This window comes from Nesoenas mayeri (genome assembly GCF_963082525.1).
Source record: "Nesoenas mayeri genome assembly, chromosome: 1".
In the NCBI taxonomy this organism is placed as follows: Eukaryota; Metazoa; Chordata; class Aves; order Columbiformes; family Columbidae; genus Nesoenas; species Nesoenas mayeri.
In genome coordinates this window covers 5045323-5071977 of record NC_137541.1, presented here as the reverse complement: position 1 = coordinate 5071977, position 26655 = coordinate 5045323, and the positions used below count along the sequence as shown (strand labels likewise).

The following is a 26655-nucleotide window of genomic DNA, read 5'->3' as shown; positions in this document are numbered from 1 at the left end:
GAAACTCATTTGGAGAAGTTGCTAGAAAATAATGGCTGATGATGTTCTTGTAGGTGTCTTTGAATGCTGTGGATAGTGGTGAAGGGTGGGATTCTGCCACCCGTAATTGTTTCAGGCATTTCTTTTTGTTAACTGCAGAGCCTGGCGATGACGAGGGGAACGTCTCACCCCTCCAGCCCTATTCTTGTAGCTGCTTTTATTAAACAGGCATCTTTCCTGTCAACATGAATAAAGGGAGGAGAGAGCAGTTCATTATCCAGTGTATCACTTTGAGTCTAATACTAATTAAAAGCTTTGCCTTCACTTGTGTGTAACCTATTCTTAGAAATTATGTAAATTAATGGGAGTTTTGAAGAGGAGCATATGCCTAATCCTGAGTAATTCCCTGCTGGCTGAGGCAGCTCCAGCACTGGAACGGGAGAACAGCATCGGGATTTTTTTTGTCCCTTTGTGGCTGCAAAATTCTAAGGCTGCTTTGGTAAATTTTGCTGCCTCTCTTTAGCAAATACATGAGAGAGATCAAATATCCAGACTCTGACCATTTGCCAGAGGTACAATACAAAGGCTTTTTCTCCATGAAAGCTTTCCCATCTCAAAAATGACATTTAACACAGACAAGCTTTTTACTTCTGCAGCCCTGCTCCGAACAAATGTACATTCCTGCTTCAAAGAGGATTTTGACCCTCAGAAAGGAGAAATACCCGAGATCCCGTAACTGCCCTTGCGAGTTCGCTCTTGCTATTAATTTAATGAGGAAGATATTTACATGCTATGCTGAATGAGAAGGGATATTTGATCCTAAAGTACATAGCATGTGGAGAAAACGGGGTATGCTTTTGAAGTGAAATAGCTTTAAATGTTGTTAGCTTCCCCCCCATCCCCTTACCTGATTATTTTTTTCGTTTGAAAAAGGCCAAAACAAGCAGAACCAAAGAAACGGATTCAAATAAAAATGAGACGCAATACGGTTTGGTCTCGATATATTTTGGTCTCAATCAACAAATTGCTTAAAGTTGATGAAACTACTTGCGTGTTTAAAGATAAACATGATTAAGTGATTTGGTGCATCTTGGCTTATTATGTATCGAAGCTGGATATGAGCGTGAATTGAATCCCAGAACTTTTGATGGGAAGATGCTGCAGTCTAAGCTTGCTTCCAGATGTATATTTTGCAAAGTTGCCTTTTCTTTACAACCTCACCCCAAGATTTAAGAGACACTGGATGTGGATCCTCATGCAGGACACCCAGACTCCTGAATATCTGCTCTTTCCTCAAGGTTTTGGGCCTTCATTGCTTAATCTTCCTCAGTATTCCCATCAGTGCTGTCTTAGTTCTGCTGTGTGACTAAATTCATAATGATTTTTTTGGCTGCTTTTTGGTTCTCACTTAAAAGGCTCTGTCACATTGCAGGTTGGTAAGATGAAAACAATTCATTTAGCCATGGTTGGGGCTTGTAAAAATCCTTATCTCTAATGACAGCAGGAATGTGAGGTCCCAAAATAGAAGTCGTTAAGTGTACGAGGGAAGGCACTTCTTGGGAAAAGAAAGCCTAATGACACAGAACTTCAGATCAATAGAAAATCATTTTGGAACAAGAATACAACATGTAGCAATGAATGTAGATGGGAATGACATTGCTAACGGTTTATGAGATAGCAAGGTTTCTGCCTGTAGTTTGGAATCGTCTAGTATGTGCGTGTTAAATATAACGTTATCTCTTTTTAGGCTTTTATTCGCTAATGCGCAGGTGATCCAGAAACACTGTAGGACATTTTAGTTGAATGAACACAAAATATGATAATTACTCTGGAATTAAGATACCAGCTTATATGTCTATTAGACAGGGATCACGAGGGATGGAATGTTTTGATAGATGTTAAACACTAAACGAATGGCCTGTCAGGGAGCTGAATCTAAGTTTCTTCTGAGTCTTGGGACTTCATCCTGCTGCCATCCCCAGCACTTGTGTGTGCAGCCAGCTTTGATCCCAGGTGAAAGTGTTGTGGTGGGCATGTACTTGAACACAGTTGCCTGTTTTCCCACCAACATGTTCTCTTATTGCCCACATGGGTCTGAGTTCATGGTCGCCTTAGTCCACCTTTAGTCTCCTGTCTGGAGAAAAGACCTCATCTTGCAGCACATGGAATCCAGCCCAGGCCCTTATTTTGGTGCCCAGAAGAGGCTGGACATCCATCAGGATAAATCAGGGCCATCCTGAGGTGTTTTCACCCGTGCTGTGCATTACCCTGGGGGACCTCAGGTTGGGTCCTGGCACCTCTGGACCTCTGTTTGCTCTCAGATGGTGGTGGCTGTCAGAGGTGAAGAGGCTCTGGCCAGGGGAGATTTTCCAGGAGCTGTGTCTCAGACAGGTCCTCATTTTGGTGAACACGATCTCCTTGCTGACTAAGTTCAAGTTAGATGCTGCTGATGAGGTGGGTGCACGTTGTGCTTTAGGTATGATGAGCTTGGTCCTGCAGATCTGTCCTCTAGGAGCGAGGTTGTCCCCTCTCTTTCTATGAGTGGTTTGGCATGAAAAGAACATAGGATCAGGAGTACCCAGTTGGAGCTGGAAATCAATCTGGTAATCAGCTAAGTGACGAAGTTTCAATCAGCGAAGTGACACATTTCAAATAGATTTGGAAATTTATCAACCCCTCCTTGGTGGATGGTGCTGACACAATGTGTGTTCCTCTTGCCCATCGCTTTGACAGGACCATGCTGACTTGCGGAACCACTTCTTCACTGTGGGGATGAAGCTGGAGGCGGTGAATGTGAGGGAGCCATTTCATATCTGTCCTGCATCAGTGACCAAGGTGAGTTCCCAGAAAGGCCGGATGAAAAGAGCCTAATTAGGAACCTCTTACTGATCTTCACCACATTTAGGCAAACTCAAGAGTGGTTCATCATTGACTGGAGAACACAGTGAGAAATATGTTTAAAATCCTTGGTTGTTCCTAATTAATGAATTGTTTCTTTCCCACAAGCCTCACCATCTGATGATGTGCACTTAGATCAAATGGGGATGAGCATGTCCTTCTACCACTTCTTTGCAAAAATAAAGTTATCCCTGTTTTATCTCTGCGTCCCCTTCATGTGTCTGTATTTTCCCTGCACATCTGGGAAACCTTCTGAAATGCAACAGCTGGATGGAGGTGGTAACTGGATATTTAATCCACACTCTCCAAGGCAAGAGGGGAGGGCTGTGGGGACTCCAGGATCACCTGCAGTCCCTGAGCAGCTATGGGTACCCTGAGTGACCCTGAACCCCAGCACTCTCCCTTGCCTCAGTTTACCCATCTCTAAAACTCAGGCTTTGGTATTTTTGCTAGAAGCACTTTGATGAAAAGTGTTAGGCAAGAGCGGGTTATTTTCAGGAGCAGTTTGATTCCAGAGCCTGTCTGTTTCAGCTTTTCACGTTGCCTAATATTACTGCAAAATTAACTTCTGGTTTTGTTTTCTTCTTTTTCACCCCTTAGGTTTTTAACAATCATTATTTACAAGTGACCATTGATGACTTGAGACCTGAACCCAGCAAAATCTCAATGCTTTGCCATGCGGATTCCTTAGGGATCTTGCCAATACAGTGGTGCCTTAAAAACGGAGTCAGTCTCACACCTCCCAAGGGTTCGTATTCCTTCATGGTGGTTTGCAGGCTTCCTCTGAAGGAAGTTTTTGTGTTATTATTGCCTTTAAAACTGTGATGCTGTTCACTGCAGAGCTTCACCCTAAGTTTCTTGGGCCAAAATAGCTCGAGTCCCTGGGTCTGTTGTGGCTCATACCACCCCATGAATCATGAAATCATAGAATAGTTTGGCTTGGAAGGGACCTTTAAAGGTCCACCTAGTCCAACCCCTGCCATGAGCAGGGACATCTTCACCAGCTCAGGTTGCTCAGAGCCCCGTCCAGCCTGGCCTGGGATGTCTCCAGGGATGGTTCATCTACCACTTCTCTGGCCAACCTGGGCCAGGCTCTCACCACCCTCAGGGCCAACAATTTCTTCCTCATGTCTGGCCTGAATCTCCCCTCTTTAGTTTAAAACCATCACCCCTTGTCCTATCACAACAGGCCCTGCTAAGAGTCTCTCCCCGAGAACATCTCTGCAAACGCATCTTGCTGGCGAATTGGTGTCCATGTGCTTTGTAGCCTGAAGGAGGCTGCAACAAAACCTGGTGAATTCCTGTAAAATGCATCTTAGTGATGCTTCATGTGTGTAGAGAGCAAAAGGAACATTAAAAGTCTTATCATACTAGAGGGAAAACAGCCAGTTCCACTACAGCATCCACACTGGTAAAACACTGAGCCCAAGGAAAGCTCCTAAATCTAAATGTCTTCTGTATTGAAACCACCTTGTACCCTGCCAGCTAAACTCAGAGCAACCCTGTTGCTTGGGAGAAATATAAATAACACCCCCCCCCGAAAAAAAAATCCACTAAGTTTTGTGCATGTGGATTTGTCTTAATTTTGGAAGAAGTATGCTGCTGCGATGCCTGGGGAAGACAGGGTTATTCCCTAACACATTCAGAGTCCTCTTATGTATATCCAAAGTGTCTTTTCAACATATGTAATTGGGAATTCCCACCAAAGTCCTGGAGTCCTGTGCATGCAGCTGCATAGGATGCATCCGTGGTTACTCTGTTGCTTTTACTGAAATAAATGTGCTGTCTGGATGCTTTAGCCCCCTCCTACTTAAATCCAGGTGTAATGATAATGTCTCTATGAGTGCTCAATGATATTGGCCAGAAAAGTGAATAAAAATGAAAGTACATGGAATGATTTTTTTTGGCTGCGTGGTGGGATTTTTTTGTTTGGCATGTTTTTTTGTATGTGTGGTGTTTGTTTGTGTTTTTTCATTGTTTGTTGGTGTTTTTTTTTTCCCCACCCCAAATTCACATGCAGCATCCCTCAGGCCAGCTAATTAACTAAAGATCATAGGCCAGACATTTCTCTTTACAGGGTCATGGCCTAATAATTTCCAATCTGTGCTGGTACAAAGGCTGTCTGAGATGGTGTTTTACAGGTCAAGTACATGCACTTTTTAGAAGTGGCTATAGCATCTGTCATATGGGTATTTCTCAACCCAGCCAGTAAAGTCTAAGGGGCAAGTAGGTATCTGGTGTGATGTCTGGTGACTAGGGTTCACTTGGCCTCCTGAGAAAGTGTAGGAAGTCTCCCTGTATTCCCCTGATGAAAATAGAATTTGCTTTCTGTTGTCAGATTGGAAATCCTGGAGGGAAGCTATTAAAAAGGCACCAAGCAAGTGGCGGATAGATGCACACTATATATTCCTGTATTTCTTACACACTGGGTATGAAGGCTGCGTGTCCAAACTACATATTAGCACCTTTGGTGTGAAATACCTCTTCTGTTGGCAGACACGCTCTTTGAGTCACTGAAATGTGATCAGACATTGGAACAATTTTTTTGAAAACAAACAGTAACAAAAAAATCACAAACGACCAAAAAATAAAGCATCCAGACCCCCATTGAGTGAGCCGGTCTTCTCTGAGCAGAATAATACCAGGTTTGATGAAGAAATAACCGGTACTTATATGCGAGGGCTGCAACGCTGTGAAAGTGAGGAAGGCTGTGGTGTGAGCTGGCTGCTAATGAGCAGGCCTGCAGAAAGAGGAGGAAATCCCACCATTTCCACCCAAATCACAGGACAGCTCTAACCTGCTCTGGGGTGTCCAAAATTGCCCCATCTTACACCAGAATTGACCACCCTCCTCCTCCCCCAGTGCTCATGCATTCACAACCAACATTATCCTTAACAGATAACATGTTGGCAATAGTTAGTGTTGCCCAAATGGCTCTCGCTGTTGAAAGGCAAGAAGTGGAGCAAAAGAACAAGAAGTCCTTTTTGTGAAAAAAAAAATAATCTTATTTGCTGTATTGTATTTCTTTGTTGGCTTTTTTGGTTAGTTTGTTGTTGACAAGAAGGTTCTCTGAATTTAAAATGAACCGATTTTATTACACTGGAACAATATGCCAGGTTGGGGTATTTGGGTTCAGAGTCCTTTATTTCTCCAGTATCCATTCTCTTGCCTTTTTGCCTATCAGGCCTTTGTTGAAGCCAAACACACAGTAGATGAGTCACGAACAGGAGGTGCAAACATTTGCTACTAGAAATAGAGAGCAGTGTTTTCCTGTACAGTGCCAAAAATGAATACCCATTTACTGCTGCTGTATAAATATTGAACAAGTGCTGTTTATATTTATTAAAGCTGGATTTGTAGACCGCTTCCCTTTAGAGTGACAACCGTTGTTCCTTTTTATCAGCTATTAAGAGGGGAGAAAAACATATCGGTATCGCTCCTAGTTGTAAGGCTTGCTAGGAAAATGACACTTGCAAAACTTGCAGTACATTTTTATTTTTATATTTGCTTCTGATTGAACTGCTGGGCTTCTCTATGCTGAGAGTCAAGATAGAAAACACAATGAGTTTTTACATATTTGGTGGATCACTCAAGCAAAGCTTTGAGTGTTGTCACTTGGGCTGAGCCTGAAAGGATCATAGTATGTGAATGCCCTATGTTAATGGCATTTGGTTTATACCATGGTGCTCCATGGAAAGGCCATATACAGGTCCAGGCTTACTTGAAGTCAGTTCTTGAGTATGGTCCTCTTGGAGTCATCCTCATTGGGCTGCTGAAGCGAGTTGTAGCCAATTCTGACTGCCCTCCTGGGTTTCGGTCCTGCTGAGGTCATCAGCAGAAGGTTTCCCAGTGATTTCAATGGTGTAGGGACAAGCCAACAGTTGTGGTGACAACTCAGTCAAGTTTTTATGCCTCACTTAAACCTTGTCAACGTGCCTTTTCCATCCACTCTGCCAAGACTTTGTGTAGCTTGCGATTAAGATTCAAAACCTGCCCGTAAGGAGTTTAAATTGTAGATACGAGAGTGTGCAGGGTGTAGGAGGATTTTTGGGTCCCTGAGGGCACCGTGCCCTGGCAACTGGGGTGGACCACAGGTCATTTAATGTAGACAACTATGTTGTGGCTGTCCCCACCTCAGACCATCACTTTAGCAGCTTCTGGAGTCAATGGAGAGTGAGAGGGACTTTCATATGGCAATTCTGCTCCTTGTGCAGAAGGACAGACACATGGGCAGACAGGTGGCCTCTAGATCTCCCCGTTTCTATGCTGAATCCAAGGAGACGTCTCCACTGCAAAAATCTGTATGCGATCAGATGAAGCCCCTTCTGACGTGATGTGCACTTCTCCTGTTTTCCATTTCATTTTATGGAGCTGAAAAATATCTGGCAAACAACTGGAGAGCAAAAAGGAGATGGAGAAGCAGCAAGAAAGAAAATACTGTTGCAAAAACTTGTTAAAAAACAGTGCAAGGATATTTTTTTGGTATGAAAAATGTACATTATAAGTAACTGCCCTTTTTTACCTGCCTGTGCATGTTTATTTCTAGCTTCTGAATTATTGTGCACTTTGATGCCCCACAGAGACAGGAACCTTTTAGGACCCTCTCTGCTTTATCTCAATTTATTTGTATGTGTGCAATCATTAGAAGCAGAAGTTCATCTTATCCCAGATACTTGCACCTTAGCAGTGTACCTGGGATTTTTATTTTTGAATTTTTTACCTCCTTTTTTGGATCTGTGTGACTGACAGGTGACTCCACTCAGTATTCCAGTCCCTTCTTGCCTACAAAAGAATTTCACTATTTTCATTGTCATAAATGATTCATTCCCATCTGATCTCGAGTGTTCCTTTTTGCCTCTCAATGAAAAAGGCAGTGAGGGATGTTCTGTGAAATGAGGGCAAGCCGAGACGCCAGGCAAGGAGATGGAGGGGAGAATTTGGCTGTTAGGTGACTCCCGAAACTTTCCAGTGAGAGTTCTTCAATAATGTTATTACAGTGTCAACAGTATCATCACAGGGCTCTGGATGCTATTAGCACTCACTGGTTTCAAGCACCTAAAAACAGGCTGAGACAGACAAAAAAACCCAAAACAAAACCAAAAGAAAAAAAACCCACCATCTTTCTGTCCCCAGATTTTATTGCCTAAATAGCCAGGTAAGAAGAATCGATGAGCATATTTCTGTTTTGTCTCTCTGTGATGGGTCTGTTTGAAAGATGCCCACATAAATCAATGTTGCTTCATTTTCTTTCATAGAAGTAGAGGCTGAAGGGATCATCTAGCTACTGAGACATTAGCCCGGGAGCTGGGAAATCTGGGTTATTTTCCTGCTCTGCTCTTAATTTCCATATAACCTTGGATGACATGCTTAGTGTGATGGGTTTCAGCCCTCGTACACTGAGCTGCTGGGAAGTCAGTCATGTAGGGTACACCCCTATCAATGAAGAGACAGTAGAATTTATCTCGTGCTTTGAGGGAGAAGGTGGACACTGTTGTCTCTTGCACAACCTCCCTGGCAGGTTGGTCCATTTATTTCATGGCTATGAGCGGCTCTTTGATAGAAGGTGTTTTGCAAACACAAGCTTCTGACTGTGCTTGTCCACTGCTGAGGGACCCTTGATGTCCAGCTCCATCACCTCATCTTTTAGATAGCTAAAGGAAAGAGAAAGAAGTCTATGATTAGTCTCATCTGGAAAATTAGGTAGTTAGGGGTTTATTAAATTCTGGGAGATGCTCACAGGAAAGAGAAAATAAGGAAAATAAATATGTTTTATTACTTTTTAATGAAGATGCAGGGTTTTCAAAGCAAAATACAGAAGGTGTGTGAGTGGGGGCTGGAGAAGCGCTGGCTCTCATGGTGTATAAACAGGTGTCCAGAGAACTAATCGTGCAGCGGTCACTGAGGTGGGATGGGATGCTGGAACACACAGTTGTCTCCTTGGGGCCCATTCCATGCTCTCTCTCTGGTGTGAAGCAGAGGGTGATGACACGTTCTGTTTTGTCACCCCGCAGGTTACTCTGGCCAGGACTTCGACTGGGCAGACTACCAGAAGCAGTGTGGAGCGGAGGCGGCGCCTCACCTGTGCTTTAGAAATGTAAGTTCTCTTTTTGCGTTTGTGTCGCTCCTGTTGATCACATGAAACACGGTCACTTGCACAGAAAAGCTGCAGCAAGGCTTTGGGAGGTTCCCCTGGACCACTATTAGTGTCTCATAGGAAGGAAGCTGGAGAAATGTTTCAGGTCTCCATCCCTAAAAGAGAAAAAATACTGTATTGCTCTTTATCTGATTCATTTAGATTTTCTGCTTCTCATCTCCTCCCTGATTTTGTACAGCACTTAGCGCAAGAAGGATCTCAACTGACTTTTACAAATAATTCAAGTCCTATTAAATAAAAACAAACACTGGGTAAAGAAAATTGCATGATATCATCTGGCCCTTTTCACATGTTGGGTGTTTTCTCTTATTTCTGAAGGGATATGTTTAACCAAACCAAATGTGTTTAAAAAGCTAAGATTGCAACTGTTGAGCTCAGAGTGTGAGAAGAGTGATTAATGTGCATGGATACTCTGGTCTTGGGGATGGTTCATGTTCTCCTTGGTATGTCAAGAGTGATGTGAGTGAGCAGCACATCATTACACTGTAGGCCATTAAGAGCTTTGGAAATAGTCTTTTGCAGGCTTTTTTATGGCAATGGCAGTCTGGCATGGCTTGATCCCACAAGTGTTTGTCACTTGGTGAAAGGCAGATGTAGCCTCTGTCTTTTACAATAATGTAGTGCTCTTCACGCTCCCATCAACTGATGGAAGTTGAGATCCCATCAATAACTGAAAATGCGGTAGTACCTAAAATGAGTGAAGAAGGGTTTGCAAAATAAAGCTGTGTTGTGAACAGTGGATGGGCAGGTTCATCTGGGAGTTACGTAGCTTTTGCCTGTACTCAGAAGATGTTTATGAAAAGCAGAACTGAGACTGTCTCAGAAGACACCAGCTGTGTTTTCACATGATCTTCCTCATCTATGGTGGCCCAAGGGCAGCCTGGCTTGGAACAGACCTTTGACGGTGAACTGATGAATGTGAACACTTCTTGTTGATGAATTCAGAAGGCTGGTGTCATGAACAGAGTTTGACCTGGGAATCCAATCAGAGTTGAGATTTCTTTGCCCCATTTATTGTGTTGTCCTACGCAAAACCCTCTGCCTCAAGGGGCTTTAAGTGAAGATTTCTGAAAGTACTGAGGGAAGCTGGGCAATGCTACATCACACCAACAGAGTAAGACAACTGCTGCATCTCTTCTGCAACCACCCCTCCCTCTTCTTTATATTTCTTCTCATTTTGTCAAGTAATGGATCTATGCTCTCAACACTGGCAGCTTTGACAAGAGTCTCTGCGTAATATCCTCCAAAGATTAAATCAGGTCTAAGCACTTCCCCCCCCCCCCTTTTCTTTTTAGGGAAACATTTATCAGATGAACAAGTGTCTGTTATTCTTTCACTCAATGACACAGTTCTCTGCAGAGAGATGTAATCTCACTGTTGTCTCTTGCACAACCTCCCTGGCAGGTCGGTCCATTTATTTCATGGCTGTGAGCGGCTCTTTGATAGAAGGTGTTTTGCAAACACATCTTCCATCTAGTGCAGCCAGACGAGGTGCTAGAAGTGGATATGCTGTAACTGTTTCCCCAAGGGGAGATATTTAACAAGGAGAGGCATTTATGAAATGGATCGACATGACCAAATGCTTAGTAAAATAAACTCCCAGCTAACTATTTTGCCATTGATTCTGTGTAAATTAGCCTCCAGCACCGAATTGCAATGAAAGGAGCCGGTGTGATGATAAATGACATTTCCTTGTTAGGCAACATAAAAGGCATTTTAACAAACTCACCCTGCTTTTCTGCAGTCCTGGCCAGAGGCAGCTTTTACAGGGTGAAGCTGATCCATGTGCTGAGCAAGGCTTGTGGCAGTCCAAGCAATGTTTGAGACTAGCAGCACATTCTTGGGAGGCCCCTTGATGAAAAAAAGACCAAATCCATAAGTTTTAGTCTCACAAAGAGCTCCCAGTGATTGGTGAAGGTGAAGTGCCTATGACCAGAGGTGCTACAAATAGCAGAAGGACTTAATTTGAATCTGGCTTCCAGTTGTTCACATGGGGTTGCTAGATGAGATGTTGATGTCATTTTGAGTCGGTGACAATTATTACCCATCCTAATTATTGTTAGCCAAAATCTCAGCTGCAAGGGGGAGCCTTTTTGTGCTACTGTGTGCAAAAAGAGAGATGCAAGTGTTCAGAGCTAGTGTGTTGCAGAATAGGTGGGACAAAGGGGACGAAGATGCAAGGAAAAGAAGCCATGGCATGGCCACAGGTATTGCATTAGTGTGTTTTCTGGTGGTGGAGATGTTGGGAAGGGACTGAGCAGAAGTGAAAGGAGAGGGGACACTGGAAGGGACAGAAGGTAGGGATGAAAGTGGATGAAGAGTAGCTTGAGGCTGGTGGGGAAGGTTTTGGAGAGGGTTGTAGGGTTTGGGGATCGCTCCGCACTTGGGATCACCTGCAGTGGCTGCAAACAGGAGCTCTGGTTTGTTACGTTATGGCTCAGCCACCCTGGCTCTGGCAGGTGCAGGAGGAGCTGGTCAGCTTCTCTTAGGACACCCAAACTCTTAGTACAATGGGGGATGCTGCATTCTTACAAGCTCATGACTGCACATTTTAGTTCCATGTTTTGTAGTTGGGGTGATGACCACTTGTTTGGGGAGCATTGCTCTAACATCAGACCTGGCTTTGCCTTCACTGGAGAAGAGTGAGGGGGCAGTGGGAGCCTCAAATAACCTGTGAAAGACCTGTTTCTTTGGTTTAAGTGCATGTAAGTTGTATTTAGGTTGTATTTAAGTGTTCAGAGTTACTGCTGTGGCAGTGAACACAACTGGCTCCATCTGCACCCACCTACAACTGATGAACTTATGTACCTGAAGTCAACAGAGAAGGACTTTGTACATGGAGTTTAAAATACTCCTTGAAGAAAAACATACTTGAATAAGTTACTCAGATTTCTCCATCCTCAGTTAGCCTGGGCAACTAAATGTCTGAAGGAGTTTCTCTGGTCTCAGGCAAGATGGGTTATTTACTTTACAAGGTTTCTCCTAGGAAGGTGGGAGGTGCTCAAGCACAGCAGATCTGGGAACCCTCTGTGTAATTTCCCATCAGCAATGGTGAACAGCAAATGCATCACTAGCAAGCATTCAGATATACGTGGAGCTGGTGTAGAGTAACCTCTGAGTCTCTCAGTCTCTGAGAGTTAGGGGTTAGAGTAAACCATGAAATACATTCCTTCCTGATTTGTTGTCATCATTGTTTTTTCATATGGGTGACAAGGGCAGCTCCCTTTTGAATCTGGACGCCTTTATGTTCTTCAGTGTATTCTGCACTTCCAGTGAAAAGCAAACCATGTTGAATTTATGCTTCCCAGTGGACAGCCCAGTTAAAGTCTGCAGTGCTGCAGTGCCATATTTCAGTGTTGGCTCTTGACTCTTTCAGACATCCTTCAGCCGTGGCTTTACTAAGAACATGAAGCTGGAGGCGGTGAACCCCAGGAACCCTGCAGAGATATGTGTTGCTTCTGTCACCTCAGTTAAAGGACGGTTAATGTGGCTTCGCCTTGAAGGTACGTGGTATAAAGTCTGCTTGTGTTTGTGTGGTTCACTCAGACACTCTCTGAATTTTATCCTTCATCCTCTCCACATAACTGCTTTCTCCAGCCTTTCCATTTTACACACATCAACCAATAGTATGTTATTAAAGAATTATCTTACCCTGCTCTCTGCCTCAGGGAGCCACAAGAGCTTCCACCCTCCCATCCATGTGGATTCTATCAGCGTGGTCTCCATTGATGACAGAAACCTCCTCCTTGCCATCATGATAGATCTCCATCTGGGAATGTACGTTTGCCTCACTTGTGCAGCTGAGACTTCCACTGTGGTTCCCAACATGCTCTCATGGGATCTCCTGTCCCCCTACAAACATCCTCCTTCCCTCCCTCATTCTTTCACTCCTTCTTTGACCTAGGTCCATGAAACTTCTGCAATATATGCTCTTCCTCACCATGACCATCACATGCTCACATCTCTCCCTCCTTTGATTGTATAATTTCCTTTGCTGATCTAAGAGAGCTCTTGCAGGCAGCTCTATTACAGAGAGTTTAGAAAGCCATCACCCCATGGAGAACATCACCACGGTACCAGCGGTATTTAGGAGAGTGCTGTAAAACTAGCAGAACATGATACCATAGCAAAACTTCCATTTCCACCTTTCCTGAAAGGAGGTGTAGATGAGCTCATTTTTAAGTGGTTTTGCTCTTGGGACTTTCTTTCTCAATTCAACTGGGCAGAGACTTCTTAAGTAAGTGTAATTTAGAACAACAGAGAGATTCTTCTTATTATGGCTTTAAAGCCAGTGTTATTTTTAAAGCCACAGAGAGCAGAAAGCCACACACAGGTAAGTGTTTTGATGGACACTGTGATAAACCATAAACTTGTTGTAGAATCCATCGTTGTCGCAAAATAGGTTAATTTTTACCCATCAAGGTAACATACTATTTTTTGAAGCTACTGGCTTCATCTATAAGGGATATAAGAGCTCCACTTTCCCTCTGAAATCAATAGTAATTGAGTCAGCATCAGCTGCAAATGTAATACACTTCTTTGCTTTCTTCTGAAGAATCATGAAAACATCAAAGACACTTCTGGTGGCTTGTAGTCCTGCTCATCCCCAGTCTCTGTAAAATCTGTGTTTCTGCCTCTTGATGAATGCCAAGGCAGACGTGTTGCTAGCCCTGATACAGACAAAAGTCATCTTGCTGGAACCCTGCCATTTGCAAAACAAAATGCATTTGCCCAAGTTACCGTGATGGTTCAGGGAGGTGTGATGTTAAAACACCTCCACCCCTTTGCTTGCGATCACTTGCGGTTGATACTGTGCGGCTCTGCTTATGCCACTAGATATTTCAAGGCATCCTTGAGATACTGGGCCAATGAAAGAGCAATATCTCAAATACTTGCTACGTACAACCCCAAGACATATTACAATAATACAATGGCATGATATCTTGGTGACCTGGAAGGAAAGCAAGGTGCAGTCATATTATAGAATCATAGAATCATTTCAGTTGGAAGACACCCTCAGGATCATCAAGACCAACCATAACCTAACCCTAGCACTAAACTATGTCCCTAAGAACCTTGTCTATGTGCTTTTTAAACCCCTTCAGGGATGGTGACTCCATCACTGCCCTGGGCAGCCTGTTCAAATGCCTGACAGCCCTTTCTGGGAAGAATTTTTTCCTAATATCCAATCTAAACTTCCCCTGGTGCAACTTGAGGCCATTTCCTCTTGTCCTGTCATTTGCTCCTTGGGAGAAGAGATCAACACCTTCTGCAGCTCAGGGAGTAGTGTATGTTTTTGGTACTCCAGACTCCTAAGACGAGGAAAGGTTGGGGAGAAATGAAGCTTGTGCTGAGCTCCAGCTTACAGAGTTGCCCTGCAGAGAGCAGAATCAAAAGGGAACAGAGCAAGTCTTCCCTTTGCTGAAGTCAGTGACACCTGCTTGCTCCATGGGAGCTCTGTAGCAGGGGGAGGGAGGAAAGGAGTCACCCATGTCTTCTCTGCTGGCCCATGGGGTCAGTATGCTGGCTCATGAGTAATTCTGCTGAACTGCATTAAGTCTGGTCTGCTGTCAAGATTGTTTCTGCAAAAGCAGTTTGAACCCTAGTTCTCAGAGCTTTATGAAGTTTATTTTGACCTTTCCAGGGTAAAACAGCTAGGAAAGGTTTAATGGGAGTACAAACCATAGTCTAGCATAGGATTTCAGGAAAGGACAGAGGAACAGGGGTCTTGACAAGAGGTTCTTGAAGAAATCCCGTGTGAGATGAAGGTTCAAGTTTGATCTGCACAAAAGATGCAGATCCTTTCTCTGCAAAGTACTCAGGTCTCAGTGTTTTATTGCTGGGAGATGGTGAAAGCCAGATGGATACTAACTGTATGGCTTCATCATCAGCCGGCACATCACCTTCAGCGTCATACTGCATTGATTGTAATAACCTAAGAAGTATTTCAGCAGCTGACAGTGTGCAGTGCCATTTGTACAACAGGAAAGGTCTCTAATCAAAGCCCTGAAATTTAGTAAACACCTCGTCAGGTAGCCCAGAGTACCTCATCTGTGCTAGCAGCTTGCTCTAAAATACAACAGAAGCAGATGTTCTGCAGTGTTTAGCTCTATTCTATGGTAAACAAAGCTTTCCCGATGCTTTTGCGATAAATTCCATTCTTGGGGGTTTATAACTCAATTGCTGCCTGAAGAGAGATTCCTCCTGACCTAAAGCTTGACAGGGCAGATCATTTGTGCTTCTTGTGTCTTCGCTATGAAGCCTGGTGGTTTGGGTTGGATGGGATGTGGGGAGAGCAGAGCTGCAGGTGTGTGCCCGAATGCAGCAGAGGTGGGAGATGTAGGAGAGCTGGGCTGTCATCGTCTCCATCCCTGACGTATAGCTGTCACCCCACGCAGTTTGTCACCTCTGGGTGAGGCCCCATCTGGAGTACTGTGTCCAGTTCTGGGCTCTCCAGTTTAAGAAGAACAAGGAGTTACTGGAGAGAGTCCAGCAGTGGCTACGGAGATGATGAGGGGTCTGGAGCATCTTTCTGATGAGGAGAGACTGAGAGAGATGGGACTGTTAGCTGGAGAAGAGAAGCTGAGAGAGGGGATCTCATCAATGTTTATAAATATCACCTGGGTGGGTGTAAAGAGTATGGACCAGACTCTGTTCAGTGGTGCCCAGTGACAGGATGAGGGGCAACGGGTACAGAGTGAAGCACAGGAGGTTCCATCTGAATATGAGGAGAAACTTCTTTCCTTTGAGGTGCCAGAGCCTGGCCCAGGCTGCCCAGAGAGGCTGTGGAGTCTCCTTCTCTGGAGACATTCAAACCCACCTGGACACATTCCTGTGTGATCTGCTCTGGTGATCCTGCATTAGCAGGTGGGTTGGACTGGATGATCTCCAGAGGTCCTTTCCAACCCCAGCCACTCTGTGATTCTGTTTATGTCCAGTGTACAGGGCAGGTATGACATTGCATCTTTGTTTTTAGTAGAGCTACGTGCAGTAGCAAGCTTTGGGTTTTTTTGTTGTCTAAGATAACTGGTTGACTTGTGACTCAAGGCAGCAAAACCTCATCTGCAGCCTGGTCTGGACAGAAGGCAATTATTTTGGTAAAGAGCTGGAATCAACACTTGTTTGAAATTGAGTTGTTACTAAGGCTCTTACCAAATTTATACCCATCTGGTCAAGGAATCCGACCTGTTTTGGCAGCTCCCCTTCTTAAATGGCGAAGTGCCTTCACTTTCATATGCACATTTTATGGAGTTTGGGAATCCTTGGTGTTCAATAAACTTTTACCCATTACAGTGAATAGGAAGTGCTGTTTCTTGGGTTTTTAAATCAACTAGTCCTCCAAGAGCCTGGATAGAGGGCAGGGAGAGTGCCACACACCTTGCTTCCCTCCCTCATCTCTTTCTCCCTGTCTTTTAATTACTTAAAGAATGTTTCTTACAACTTGTCATTAAAAAACCCCTGTGTGCATCTCCTTGTCTTTTGAATTCTGATATATAGATGATTTACGCCTGTTTTATATCTCAAACAAAATGATCTGTAGTAAAAGGAAAGGATGCAAAAGACTGCAAAAATAAAACGAAGTCTTCGCTGCTGTTGAAATACATGACCACAGTATGCACAGTGTTACACTAAAACTAAGCATTAAAAAAACCCACTCTGCTTGCAGAGTTGTAAAATAGATGTGGCTTGAACTATGGCATTTTTTTTTTAGTCCATTAATACACTATTGTTTCTAACTGGTTATTTATATTCTGGTAGCACCAAGGCTCCCCAGCTACCATGGGAGCCCATTGCTGAAGACCTCGGGTCCCACCATCCATCATGGGCACGTCTGAAGCTTTCATTGTCACCCTCCCATTTTCGCTGTTTGACAGCCCAAGCTGTGGCCATAAACCAGGACGCAGTAGTTAAGCAGCGTCGAGTTAGATGTGAGGGAACATTGCTTAATAAATCACGCTTTGTACAGTAGCAGAAGTCTGTAAACTTCAGGGCGAGCATTTAATGAGCAGCAGTATAGTTCCCCCGTGGTGGAAGAGAAGCGCAGAGCTGATCCAAGGCTGTGCTCATCCCATCACTTCCTGCTTCTTTATTACTCATCATCTGCATTGTTAATTTTTACTGGTTCATTTTAGATTTTAAAGCCGAAGCGTTCCTGGTATGGATTTATACAAGTAATAATGTTCAGTCTTTGCACAGCTTAGGAATTTGAGGAAAACCCTCTTGCTAATCACTTCTCCAAGGAGGTCTTCCATAATTTTCCCTTTGAGAGTTTTCCAGAGTTGTTCTGCCCAGGATTTGTAGCAGGAGATAGGTGTTTTCCTCACCCTATTTCCAGTCTCTCCATTCTCTTCTTTTCCATTTGACATCTCAAGTCTTACAGACATTTCTTAGTCTGGGAGAATGTCAGCATAAAATGAAACTAATGAGTCTCAAACGAGCTGTTTTCTGCTTATATGAGTGAGGCCAAACGAATCAGTAAGATATTGGAAGTGGAAGGCAGGGCTGTCGATTGCCAGAAGGAAGAAGCATTACCAAGGAGGACAGAGTAGCTGTATATTGTTCAAGAGGAGCAGTGATGTTGCAGGAGAACAGACATCATGGTGCTTCCTTCCTCATTTGGGTGGCTACAGCTGTAAATTTAAAACCAAAATTTTCCTGTCACATGAATTGTTGTTTGCAAGCAGGAAAGTACATTTCATCTGTTTATTGGGTCGGAATGACACCATAGAACAGTTACAGTGATGATAATAGTGGATTTTGTCACGTTTGGTGAAATTTTGGTAAGGACTGTGTTGATGTCTTGCTCTGTTTAGGGCTTGCTCCATGTCTTACTCACTTCATGCACGTCTTCACTGACTTCAGCAGTTCTCACATCAGCTCCTTGGCTGGATTTGTGGTGTTAGCTGAAAACATTATGCCCACTGGTGAGTGCAGCTTTCATCAGGTTCAAATTGAGAGAGTGACCTCTTGATGCTTCCTCGTGGAGGGAAATGGTTTTGCAGGGAATACCAGGGGCTGAGACTTTGCATTGATGCTCCGCTGCTCATATGGGCAGGTTGTGTCCTGTATCATGTGCCTTCATCCCTTCCCCACCTCCCAGTGAAACAGAGACTATCTTCAGTGAACAATGTGTGAACACAACGCAAGACTCAGAGGAATACCATGAAGACATCCATGAATCTGTGCAGACACCATTATTAACAACCCCAGGTTCCAGTATAAGTTGGGGAATTATCCACTAGAGAGTGGTGTAGGGGAGCGGGACCTGGGGGTCCTGGGGACAGCAGGATGACCATGAGCCAGCACTGTGCCCTTGTGGCCAGGAAGGCCAATGGTACCTGGGGTGGGTTAGAAGCGGGGTGGTCAGTAGGTCAGAGAGGTTCTCCTTCCTCTCTACTCTGCCCTGGGGAGACCACACCTGGAATCTTGTGTCCAGTTGTGGCCCCTCAGTTCCAGCAGGACAGGGAACTGCTGGAGAGAGTCCAGCGCAGGGCAGCAAAGATGCTGAAGGAAGTGGAGCATCTCCCGTGTGAGGAAAGGCTGAGGGAGCTGGGTCTCTTTAGTTTGGAGAAGAGGAGACTGAGGGGTGACCTTATTAATATTTATAAATATACAAAGGGTGAGTGTCATGAGGATGGAGCCAGGCTCTTCTCGGTGACAAACAATGATAGGACAAGGGATAATGGGTTTAAGCTGGAACATAAGAGGTTCCACTTAAACTTGAGAAGAAACTTCTTCATGGTGAGGGTGGCAGAGCCTGGCCCAGGCTGCCCAGGGGGGTTGTGCAGTCTCCTACTCTGCAGACATTCAAACCCGCCTGTACACGTTTCTGTGTAACCTCATCTGAGTGTTCCTGCTCCAGCAGGGGGATTGGACTGGATGAGCTTTCGAGGTCACTTCCAATCCCTAGCATTCTATGATTCTATGATTATTTCATTTTTTCAAGTTATTTCCTGCAGCCACACAAGCACCAGCACCTATTTTCCTGCTTGGTTTGGGTTTTCCTACAACCACGCACACTCAGAGTGCAGCAAGTTTATTACTAGAGACGAGACGGATCCAAACACTGCATCTCAGCCTGGGTACCATTCGCATCGCAGAGTTCAATTACTGTTTCAATTACACCGTAAGCCCTTGATGAACATTCATTAGTGGGAAGTTCCCCATAGTCGTGTAGCTGTGTGCAGCAAACACTGCTGCATTAAGCAGGAGGCAAAGATGCTGTAACAGACGCAAAGGCGAGGACACTGCAGGGGAAGCTGCTGATCGTTTGGTCTCTTTTATTAGATTATCTCATGCTGGTGCTGGAGCTATAGGTCCTAGGGTGGAAATGACAGAGGGGGGTGAACTTGCTGGCCAGGCACAGAACTGGAGTAACTAAACAGGATCTTGACTCGGCACCCAAAGTTGTTTTCAAATGACCTCAAAGCCCGTGGGAATATTTCCATTTGCTGCAATGGCCTTTGAGTGCGAGCCACGTAAACCAAGACAGGAGAGTGTCTTCTAAAGGATAATAACCAAACTGGAAGATAATTGCTTGAAGCAAAGGTTTTCAGTGGAATTTTGGAGTCAGTATTATGCCAGAGATATTAGTGCATCTGTCTCAGCTGGGGTTATATTGTTGCTCCCTCGGTGGGTGATCAGCTCGTGTTTCATGTGCAGAAGAATTCATGGCACCTTTAGACAGAAGGGTGGCCATTGCTCGCCCTTGAAAACAGTGACTCAAAGGGCACAACTACACAAAAACGTTTCAAGGTCTGTCACATTAGGTACCATCCTGTTGAATCCCATATACACCCTGTTACCATTAAGAGCAACCACCCAAAAAGTTCTGCTAAATTGCTTATGCAGAAAAACCTGAGAGTCAATCAGACCATCTTGGTGGGGAGATTCATGCATGTTTAACCATTCTGACTTTTCACTGCTTCACTGCGCACCCTTAGAGTGCTCTTAATGAGGATTTTCTCTGGAATCGCACTGTAAATCGGACAGCCTTATCATCGCTGTCTGAAAAATGGAAGATGAAGTGATGCCTGATTTTGATGCAGGGAAGCAGATTTATTTTCATGTGTTCCATCATCTGCTTCCCTTGGTTCATGATGAATGCTTGAATGGCTCTGAGCTCAGTATTCCCATGTCTAAATTACATGATAAATTTGTATTTATAGGTTTACAGATGCCCTCTCCAGAGTACATAGTTGATGTAGAGTCTATGGACATTTTCCCTGTTGGCTGGTGTGAAGCGAATGCTTATAACCTGACTCCACCACACAAAGCTGTTTGTAAGTACATGGAAACCTCAAGCAGCGTAGATATTACATCTACAGATTTATCAGAGAGTTTGTCTTATAGCTATAATCCAATTCTTGAAACCACCAACCTAACTAGCAGACTAGTAACCAGGCTGTAAGTGTACTGTAATAAATAGTAATAAATCTAGTTAGTGACCAGACTCTGCAGCACTGGTATTATGCAATTTGTACTTGTCTGAGGGATCAGTCCCTCTAAAAATGGGATTGTTTGCACTAGGAAAGGCTGTTAATGTGGTTTGGGATTGCAGTGTGGCTTGTGGGCTTGTGGTGGGGTTGTCAGACCAAAACCAGGTTTTGTTGTGCTGAGCCAAGTTCACCTGGCCAGTTGAGTGAATTAAGGACACAGGACCTCAAATTAGAAAAAAAGAAACATAAAATATAGGGTGGAGTGGACATAAAGAGGATCTGCTCCATCTAAACAGAGAAATATTTGCTGGCCTCCTGTGATGGAGCTTCTGCCCCTTCCCAGTGTATCTATCCCGTTATTTCACTGCTCAGAGGTTTCCCTGGTGTTTAATTTAAATCTCTCCCAGAACAATTAAGCCTGTGGTGTTTTGTCCTGCCTCCAGTGCATATTAAGACCAAGTTCTTCCCTTTCCATTTGCATTTGAAGGCAGCTCATGAGTGCTCAGTGGCTGGGTGGTGTTCCGTTCCTCACAGAAACTATCCAGCCCTGATCTTAAGCCACCAGACGAAAATTAGCCTCTCTGTTTATATTAATTAACATTTGAAAGGCAAATTTTAAAATGTGCCAACCCTTTTGAAGAGTTAAATATGCTTAAGTTAAAAATCAGGCAGCCGGGGCCTGATTTGGGAGAATACTGCTATGGCAACATTATGCAGCTTTATGGCAATTTATAGCTAGGGATAAATTATGCTGGAGGTAATCATGCTTGTAAAATGTAATTTTATCCATATGTGTTTCTGTATGGAAAAATATTTGTGTTTTTATTTTAATTTTTTTATACTGTTCCCATAAAACATGGTATTAGCATTCCAGAGGAAAGATTAAGTGTATTATTACATCTTTAAAGTAGGTTTTAATGATGTAGTGACTTACTTAAAAAATACCAAGAAAAGATGGTGATAGTAATTAAGTACCATTTCATTGTGTTAGAAGTCATTTTATAGTCGGCGCATTTATATAGCTTTTTATGCATTATGGGTATACTGTTTAGGATGGAAGAATACAAAACTGGTTATTTTCTTCCTTGCTTCATTTTTGCAGTGCGAAGGAAGAGAAGAATTGCAGTTGTGCAACCAGAAAAGCAGTAAGTTTTTTGGTTTTAAGGTGATATTTTTACAGTGATGCATCGGGCCTTCCAGGGGAGATAATAAACAGCAACTGAGTGACTTTGCTAACTACTACCCAGGTACCACAGGAGAGTTGGCAAGGGGATTATTTTAAATTGAAAATATTTGTAAGCATGCTTAAAAGTCTTTGAAATAGAAATATTTTACTAGCTGCGACTGTATAGCCAGTGTCTGATGGCCAGTAAGGGATGCTTATGGAAGACGGACATGCACCAGGAGGGCATTTCCTGATCTAGCCCTTGCAGTTTCTAGAAACTAGAATTTAAGGGATTTAAGGGTGAATATTTGCAGCCTGAAGGGCTAAAGCTCACAGACCAGAGTGTATTTTTGGAGGAGGGCTGGACCTGGCTCATTCTTCGGCAATATGCTGGCCTTGGGCTATGATAAACTGTGTGGAAATGGGGTTGCATTTGAGGCATCCCTGTTCCTCACTCTGAGCAGGTCTTGGTGCATCTCTTGGTCCATTCTGAAGGCTGGTTCTGCACCTTTGCCTTGTCTGACGCTATTAAATACACCAAATTGCTGTTTAACAGGTTACCATCCACAGTGCCTGTTGAGAAAATACCTCATGACCTCTGCCCGATTCCTCAGCCCGACACAACAGGTGAGGTTGCTCGGCACCAGCAGGATCCTTATTTGGGATGACCCCAAAAAGGGAATGAGCATGTCATATGGGTGGGGAGATGTGACCACATCCTCAGGGGATGTAAGGCGGTGTGGACTCACCAACATCGCGAAGAGTTTCTGATGGACAGCATGTGAGGGTCTGGTCCTCCATGTGTGAGCATCGTATCTTGCTGGGGTTATCAGAGTTCCCCTGCAGCTTGCCCATTCCAGCTAATGATGTTAGGACTGGGCTAATGAAACTCTGGTGGAGATCGATGTGACTTTTTAATTGGCATCAGTGAAATTGCTTGCACCAGGACTTAATGGGTCCCTATGTTAGCATCAGGACTGTGTGTCATGGCTGCTACTTCTGCTAAAGTAATTTTTTTCTCCCCTTTAGCTCTGAGAATGCAATATTCATCCGGTTAATTGTATAGACTCTGCAGGAGGGGCAGGATTTAACTCACTTTATTTCGCAAACTGCGAAGCACGTGTTGCCATCTGAGCCAACATCCCAGAGCTCTGTTACAATCAAATGGGGAGAAACAGGCTCTTTTTGGGTATGATAACCAAAAAGTGGATAACCACTTGGATAGCACATGAACTGCATTTAGAAGTACCCATTTTGCTTCCTGGGCTATAAAAGAGCCCAGGGTAATTACCCCAGACAAAGAAAACTGCTCTGTAGTTCCACGTTGGGTCTGGGCAACAGCACCTCAGTGCTTACTGGGTTGGACAGTAGATGAAGAGGGGTTTGTTGAGCCCTCCACCTGAATTTTCACCCTGAGCCGATTCCGTATTTGTGAGAGGCAGCCAATACATTCCCTGTCTGGCAAGTTGCAACTTAGTCTTTCCCATTTGCCTCCAGTGCAAGCTATGGAAGAGCTTTGGGCCATGTTACGAATGAAATCCATTCCAGATTCTCCTTTTGGGAGGGTCTGCAGACAAATTAGTTACTATTAAAAGCAATCACTTTTCCCGTGTTGGATGGATTTGAGTAGCAGAGGCTTCTGTACCTCCTGTCCCAGGAGAGACTTCTTTGTGCCTCATTTACTCTTCTTCCCTCCTTCCCACATCTAGGAGGAAGAAAAAGGGCTCTTAATTTATTGTACAGAAGTGCTACATGCATGTCAATGCTACTTTCTCCTTGCAGGCACCATCAATGGGAGATACTGCTGCCCCCAGCTCTACATCAACCACCGCTGCTTCTCAGGTCCATATTTAAACAAAGGCAGAATAGCAGAGCTACCTCAGTCTGTCGGGCCTGGCAAGTGTGTGCTGGTCCTCAAAGAGGTATGGATCAGCTATCTTTTGGGGGAATTTCAGGAGAAAGCATGGATCATGGGTTGCCAGGTCCAGACTTTGAAAAAAAGGCACCTAAAATTGTCCTGGAGCTATGTAGTGGTTTCCATAACTCAAAACTTCAAGCTGGGAAGAGAGGGTTGGTATATGCTTTGTGGGTTTTGACGGGAGAGGTGACATTTTTGAAATGTGGGGAGTTTGTGGTTGGGAGCAAGTTTCATCTAACTGAGTGCAACAGTATTAATGTTCTGACCAGAGTCATCCCCAAAGAGGACCTCTGTGATTGTTGACATCAACCTGTTCCTTCGCATCCATGCTGCTGTTGCGCCAGCAGATTTAGAATCACAGAATCATTTCAGTTGGAAGAGACCTTTGGGATCACCGAGTCCAACCATAACCTAACTCTAGCACTAAACCATGTCCCTAAGAACCTCATCTAAACGCCTTTTAAAACCCTTCAGGGATGGTGACAGCCCTGGGCAGCCTGTTCCAATACCTGACAACCCTTTCCCTGAAGAAATTTTTCCTGATACCCAATCTGAACCTCCCCTGGTGCAACCTGAGGCCATGTCCTATCACTTGCTACTTGGGAGAAGAGACCAACACCCTCCGTGCTACAACCTCCTTTCAGGCAGTTGTACAGGGTGAGAAAGTCTCTCCTCAGCTCCTGTTCTCAAAGAGTGCTTGATGTGAAGGAAGGGCTCCTTCTGCCCTTGGGGGAAAAGCATGGGAACTTCTAGGTCTCCATTTATCAGATGTGTTTGCAAGACCCTCAGTGCTCAGCTCAGGATGACTGCAGTTGTCTGAAACGAGATGAATCCCAGCCCTTAACCTAAACACTGAAAAGGTGAGATTCCTCCCACATCACCCACCACTTTTGAAAGCACATCTGTACTGTGCTGCAGAGTGACTTCTGTGTCCCCATTCACCTCCACATCACCTATATGCACTGCTTTATCCACAGTAGCACATGAAGAGAGCACAATAATCCAGCTGCCTATGAAGATGGGACACTTGAGTCTCAAAGGAGCAAGTCAAAAGTAGCCCGCAGCAGAAAGGAGGATAAACTGGTGGCAGAGCAGGAGTTTACAGCTGCTAGATTTGAAAGCAAGTCCATAGTGTCTTGCTGATGGGGAGCGTTAACAATCTGCTGCCACTTGAAAAACAGGCAATGAAAAAGCAACATGGGGGAAACATGAGGCAGGCACAGGCAATACTTATGCTAATGTTTCTTCCTCTTTTCCTCATGGAATTTAGATTTTGAAAACATAAGCAGTGAAAAGCTTCTGCCAGGTCCTCCCGTAGTATCTTACGACTTTGCTGCATAGACTGACCTCAGCTTCTCTAGATTCCTAACAGTGGGACCAATTACCAACTGTGGAAAACAGCCTGAGTTTCCTACAGAAAGCCTGTTTTCTTTTGCTGTGCCTTTTCACGGGTACACCTGGGTGATATACCTGGTTCATGTCAACTGCTGATGAGATGAGGGAGGTGTTAGCAGCTCAAAGAAACATGGACAATGTGGAGGATAGGGGTACCCAGCACATGGAATAGGGAAGAAGTGGCAAAGATGACCCTCCTGCATTGATACCACAGAATGGTTTGGGTTGGAAGGGACCTTCAAAGCTCATCCAGTGCCACCCCTGCCATGAGCAGGGACATCTTCACCCAGATCGGGTTGCTCAGAGCCCCGTCCAGCTTGGCCTGGGATGTCTCCAGGGATGGTTCATCCACCACCTCTCTGGCCAACCTGGGCCAGGCTCTCACTACCCACAGTGTAAAAAAATTTATTCCTCATGTCCAGCCTGAACCTGTCCTCTTTTAGTTTAAAAACATCACCCCTCATCCTATCACAACAGGCCCTGCTAAAAAGTCTGTTCCCATCTTTCTTATCGGCCCCTTTTAAGTCCAGAAAGGCCACAATACGGTCTCCCTAGAGCTTTCTCTTCTCCAGCTGAACACCCCAGCTCTCTCAGCCTGTCCTCCCAGCAGAGCTGTTCCAGCCTCGGATCATTCCTGTGGCTCCTCTGCCCCTCTCCAGCAGGTCCAAGTGTGTCCTGTGCTGAGGACCCCAGAGCTGGACCAGCACTGCAGGTGGGGTCTCACCAGAACGGAGCAGAGGGGCAGAATCACCTCCCTGACCTGCTGCCCATGTTCCTTGTGATGCAGCCCAGGACACCATTGGCTTCTGGGCTGCAAGTGCACATGGCGGGGTTGTGTCCAATCTTCCATCCACCAGCACGTCTAAGTCATTCTCCACAGGGCTCTTCTCAATCCCTTCATCTCCCAGCCTGCCTCGATACCAGGGGTTGCCCCAACCCAGGTGCAGGACCTTGTGCTTGGCCTTGTTGAACCTTATAAAGATCTGTAGCAGCTGCCAGAGCACCAAAAAGGGCTGCAGAGCTGAGCAGTGAGAGCAGCACAGGAGAGGTTTCCTCCAGCCCAAGACCACAGCCACAAGGCATTGCACAGTTGACGAGTTCACAAGGGTCCGCAACCTTCTAAACCCAACCTCAGTGCTGAGCTTGATGCTTTTGTCTTGCTTTACATCCGCTGACAATGTGGCCCCAAGACTGCAAATACGTTATAATTATCTCTCTTCCACTACATAGCAAAAGTTCAGGCCATTGTAAATTATGCATCAGCATAACTAGTTTGGAATAGATAAATTATACATGTGCTTTACTTAAGTAACACACAGGGGAGGGTGGGGAAGACAACTCAAAACAACAGCTATGAAGGAAGAGCAGAGTCAGTAGTGGTCTGGCGAGAGCTGTTTAAATCACCCTGGTCTCCAGCCACAACTCACTGCCTTTAGAGATGGTCTAGTAAAAACCTGTGCTGGTCTCCAGCAAGTTCACAGTGGGCAGCAGTCTCCATGGTGGAGATGCTGCTCTCTTTGGCACTGATGGAAACTCCAGACTAAAAACAGCTGGACAGCTTAGTCCTCCTATCCCATTCCTTCTCCTGGGTTAGCACTAAAGCAAGAAAAGAGCAGATGTCTTCTGCCCACTAGCACCAGGTGGTGGGAGACCTTGGTCCTGCCTGGGTGCTGAGGGAGTATTATAGCTTCCCATCCTCTGCCTTCCT

The 26655-nt window shown here is 44.7% G+C and overlaps 1 protein-coding gene across 1 annotated transcript in view; it reads left to right on the top strand.

The window, feature by feature from the left end:
• SFMBT2 (Scm like with four mbt domains 2) overlaps positions 1-26655 on the top strand; it is a gene marked incomplete at both ends in the record, with an annotated part of 108631 nt that overhangs the window by 62535 nt on the left and 19441 nt on the right. Inside the window, 8 exons of the mRNA XM_080349915.1 lie at positions 2713-2814; positions 3478-3625; positions 8889-8971; positions 12408-12534; positions 20200-20313; positions 21572-21614; positions 22191-22261; positions 23417-23556. Coding sequence (XP_080206041.1) covers positions 2713-2814; positions 3478-3625; positions 8889-8971; positions 12408-12534; positions 20200-20313; positions 21572-21614; positions 22191-22261; positions 23417-23556 — 828 coding nt within the window. The remainder of the gene's footprint in view (positions 1-2712; positions 2815-3477; positions 3626-8888; positions 8972-12407; positions 12535-20199; positions 20314-21571; positions 21615-22190; positions 22262-23416; positions 23557-26655) is intronic.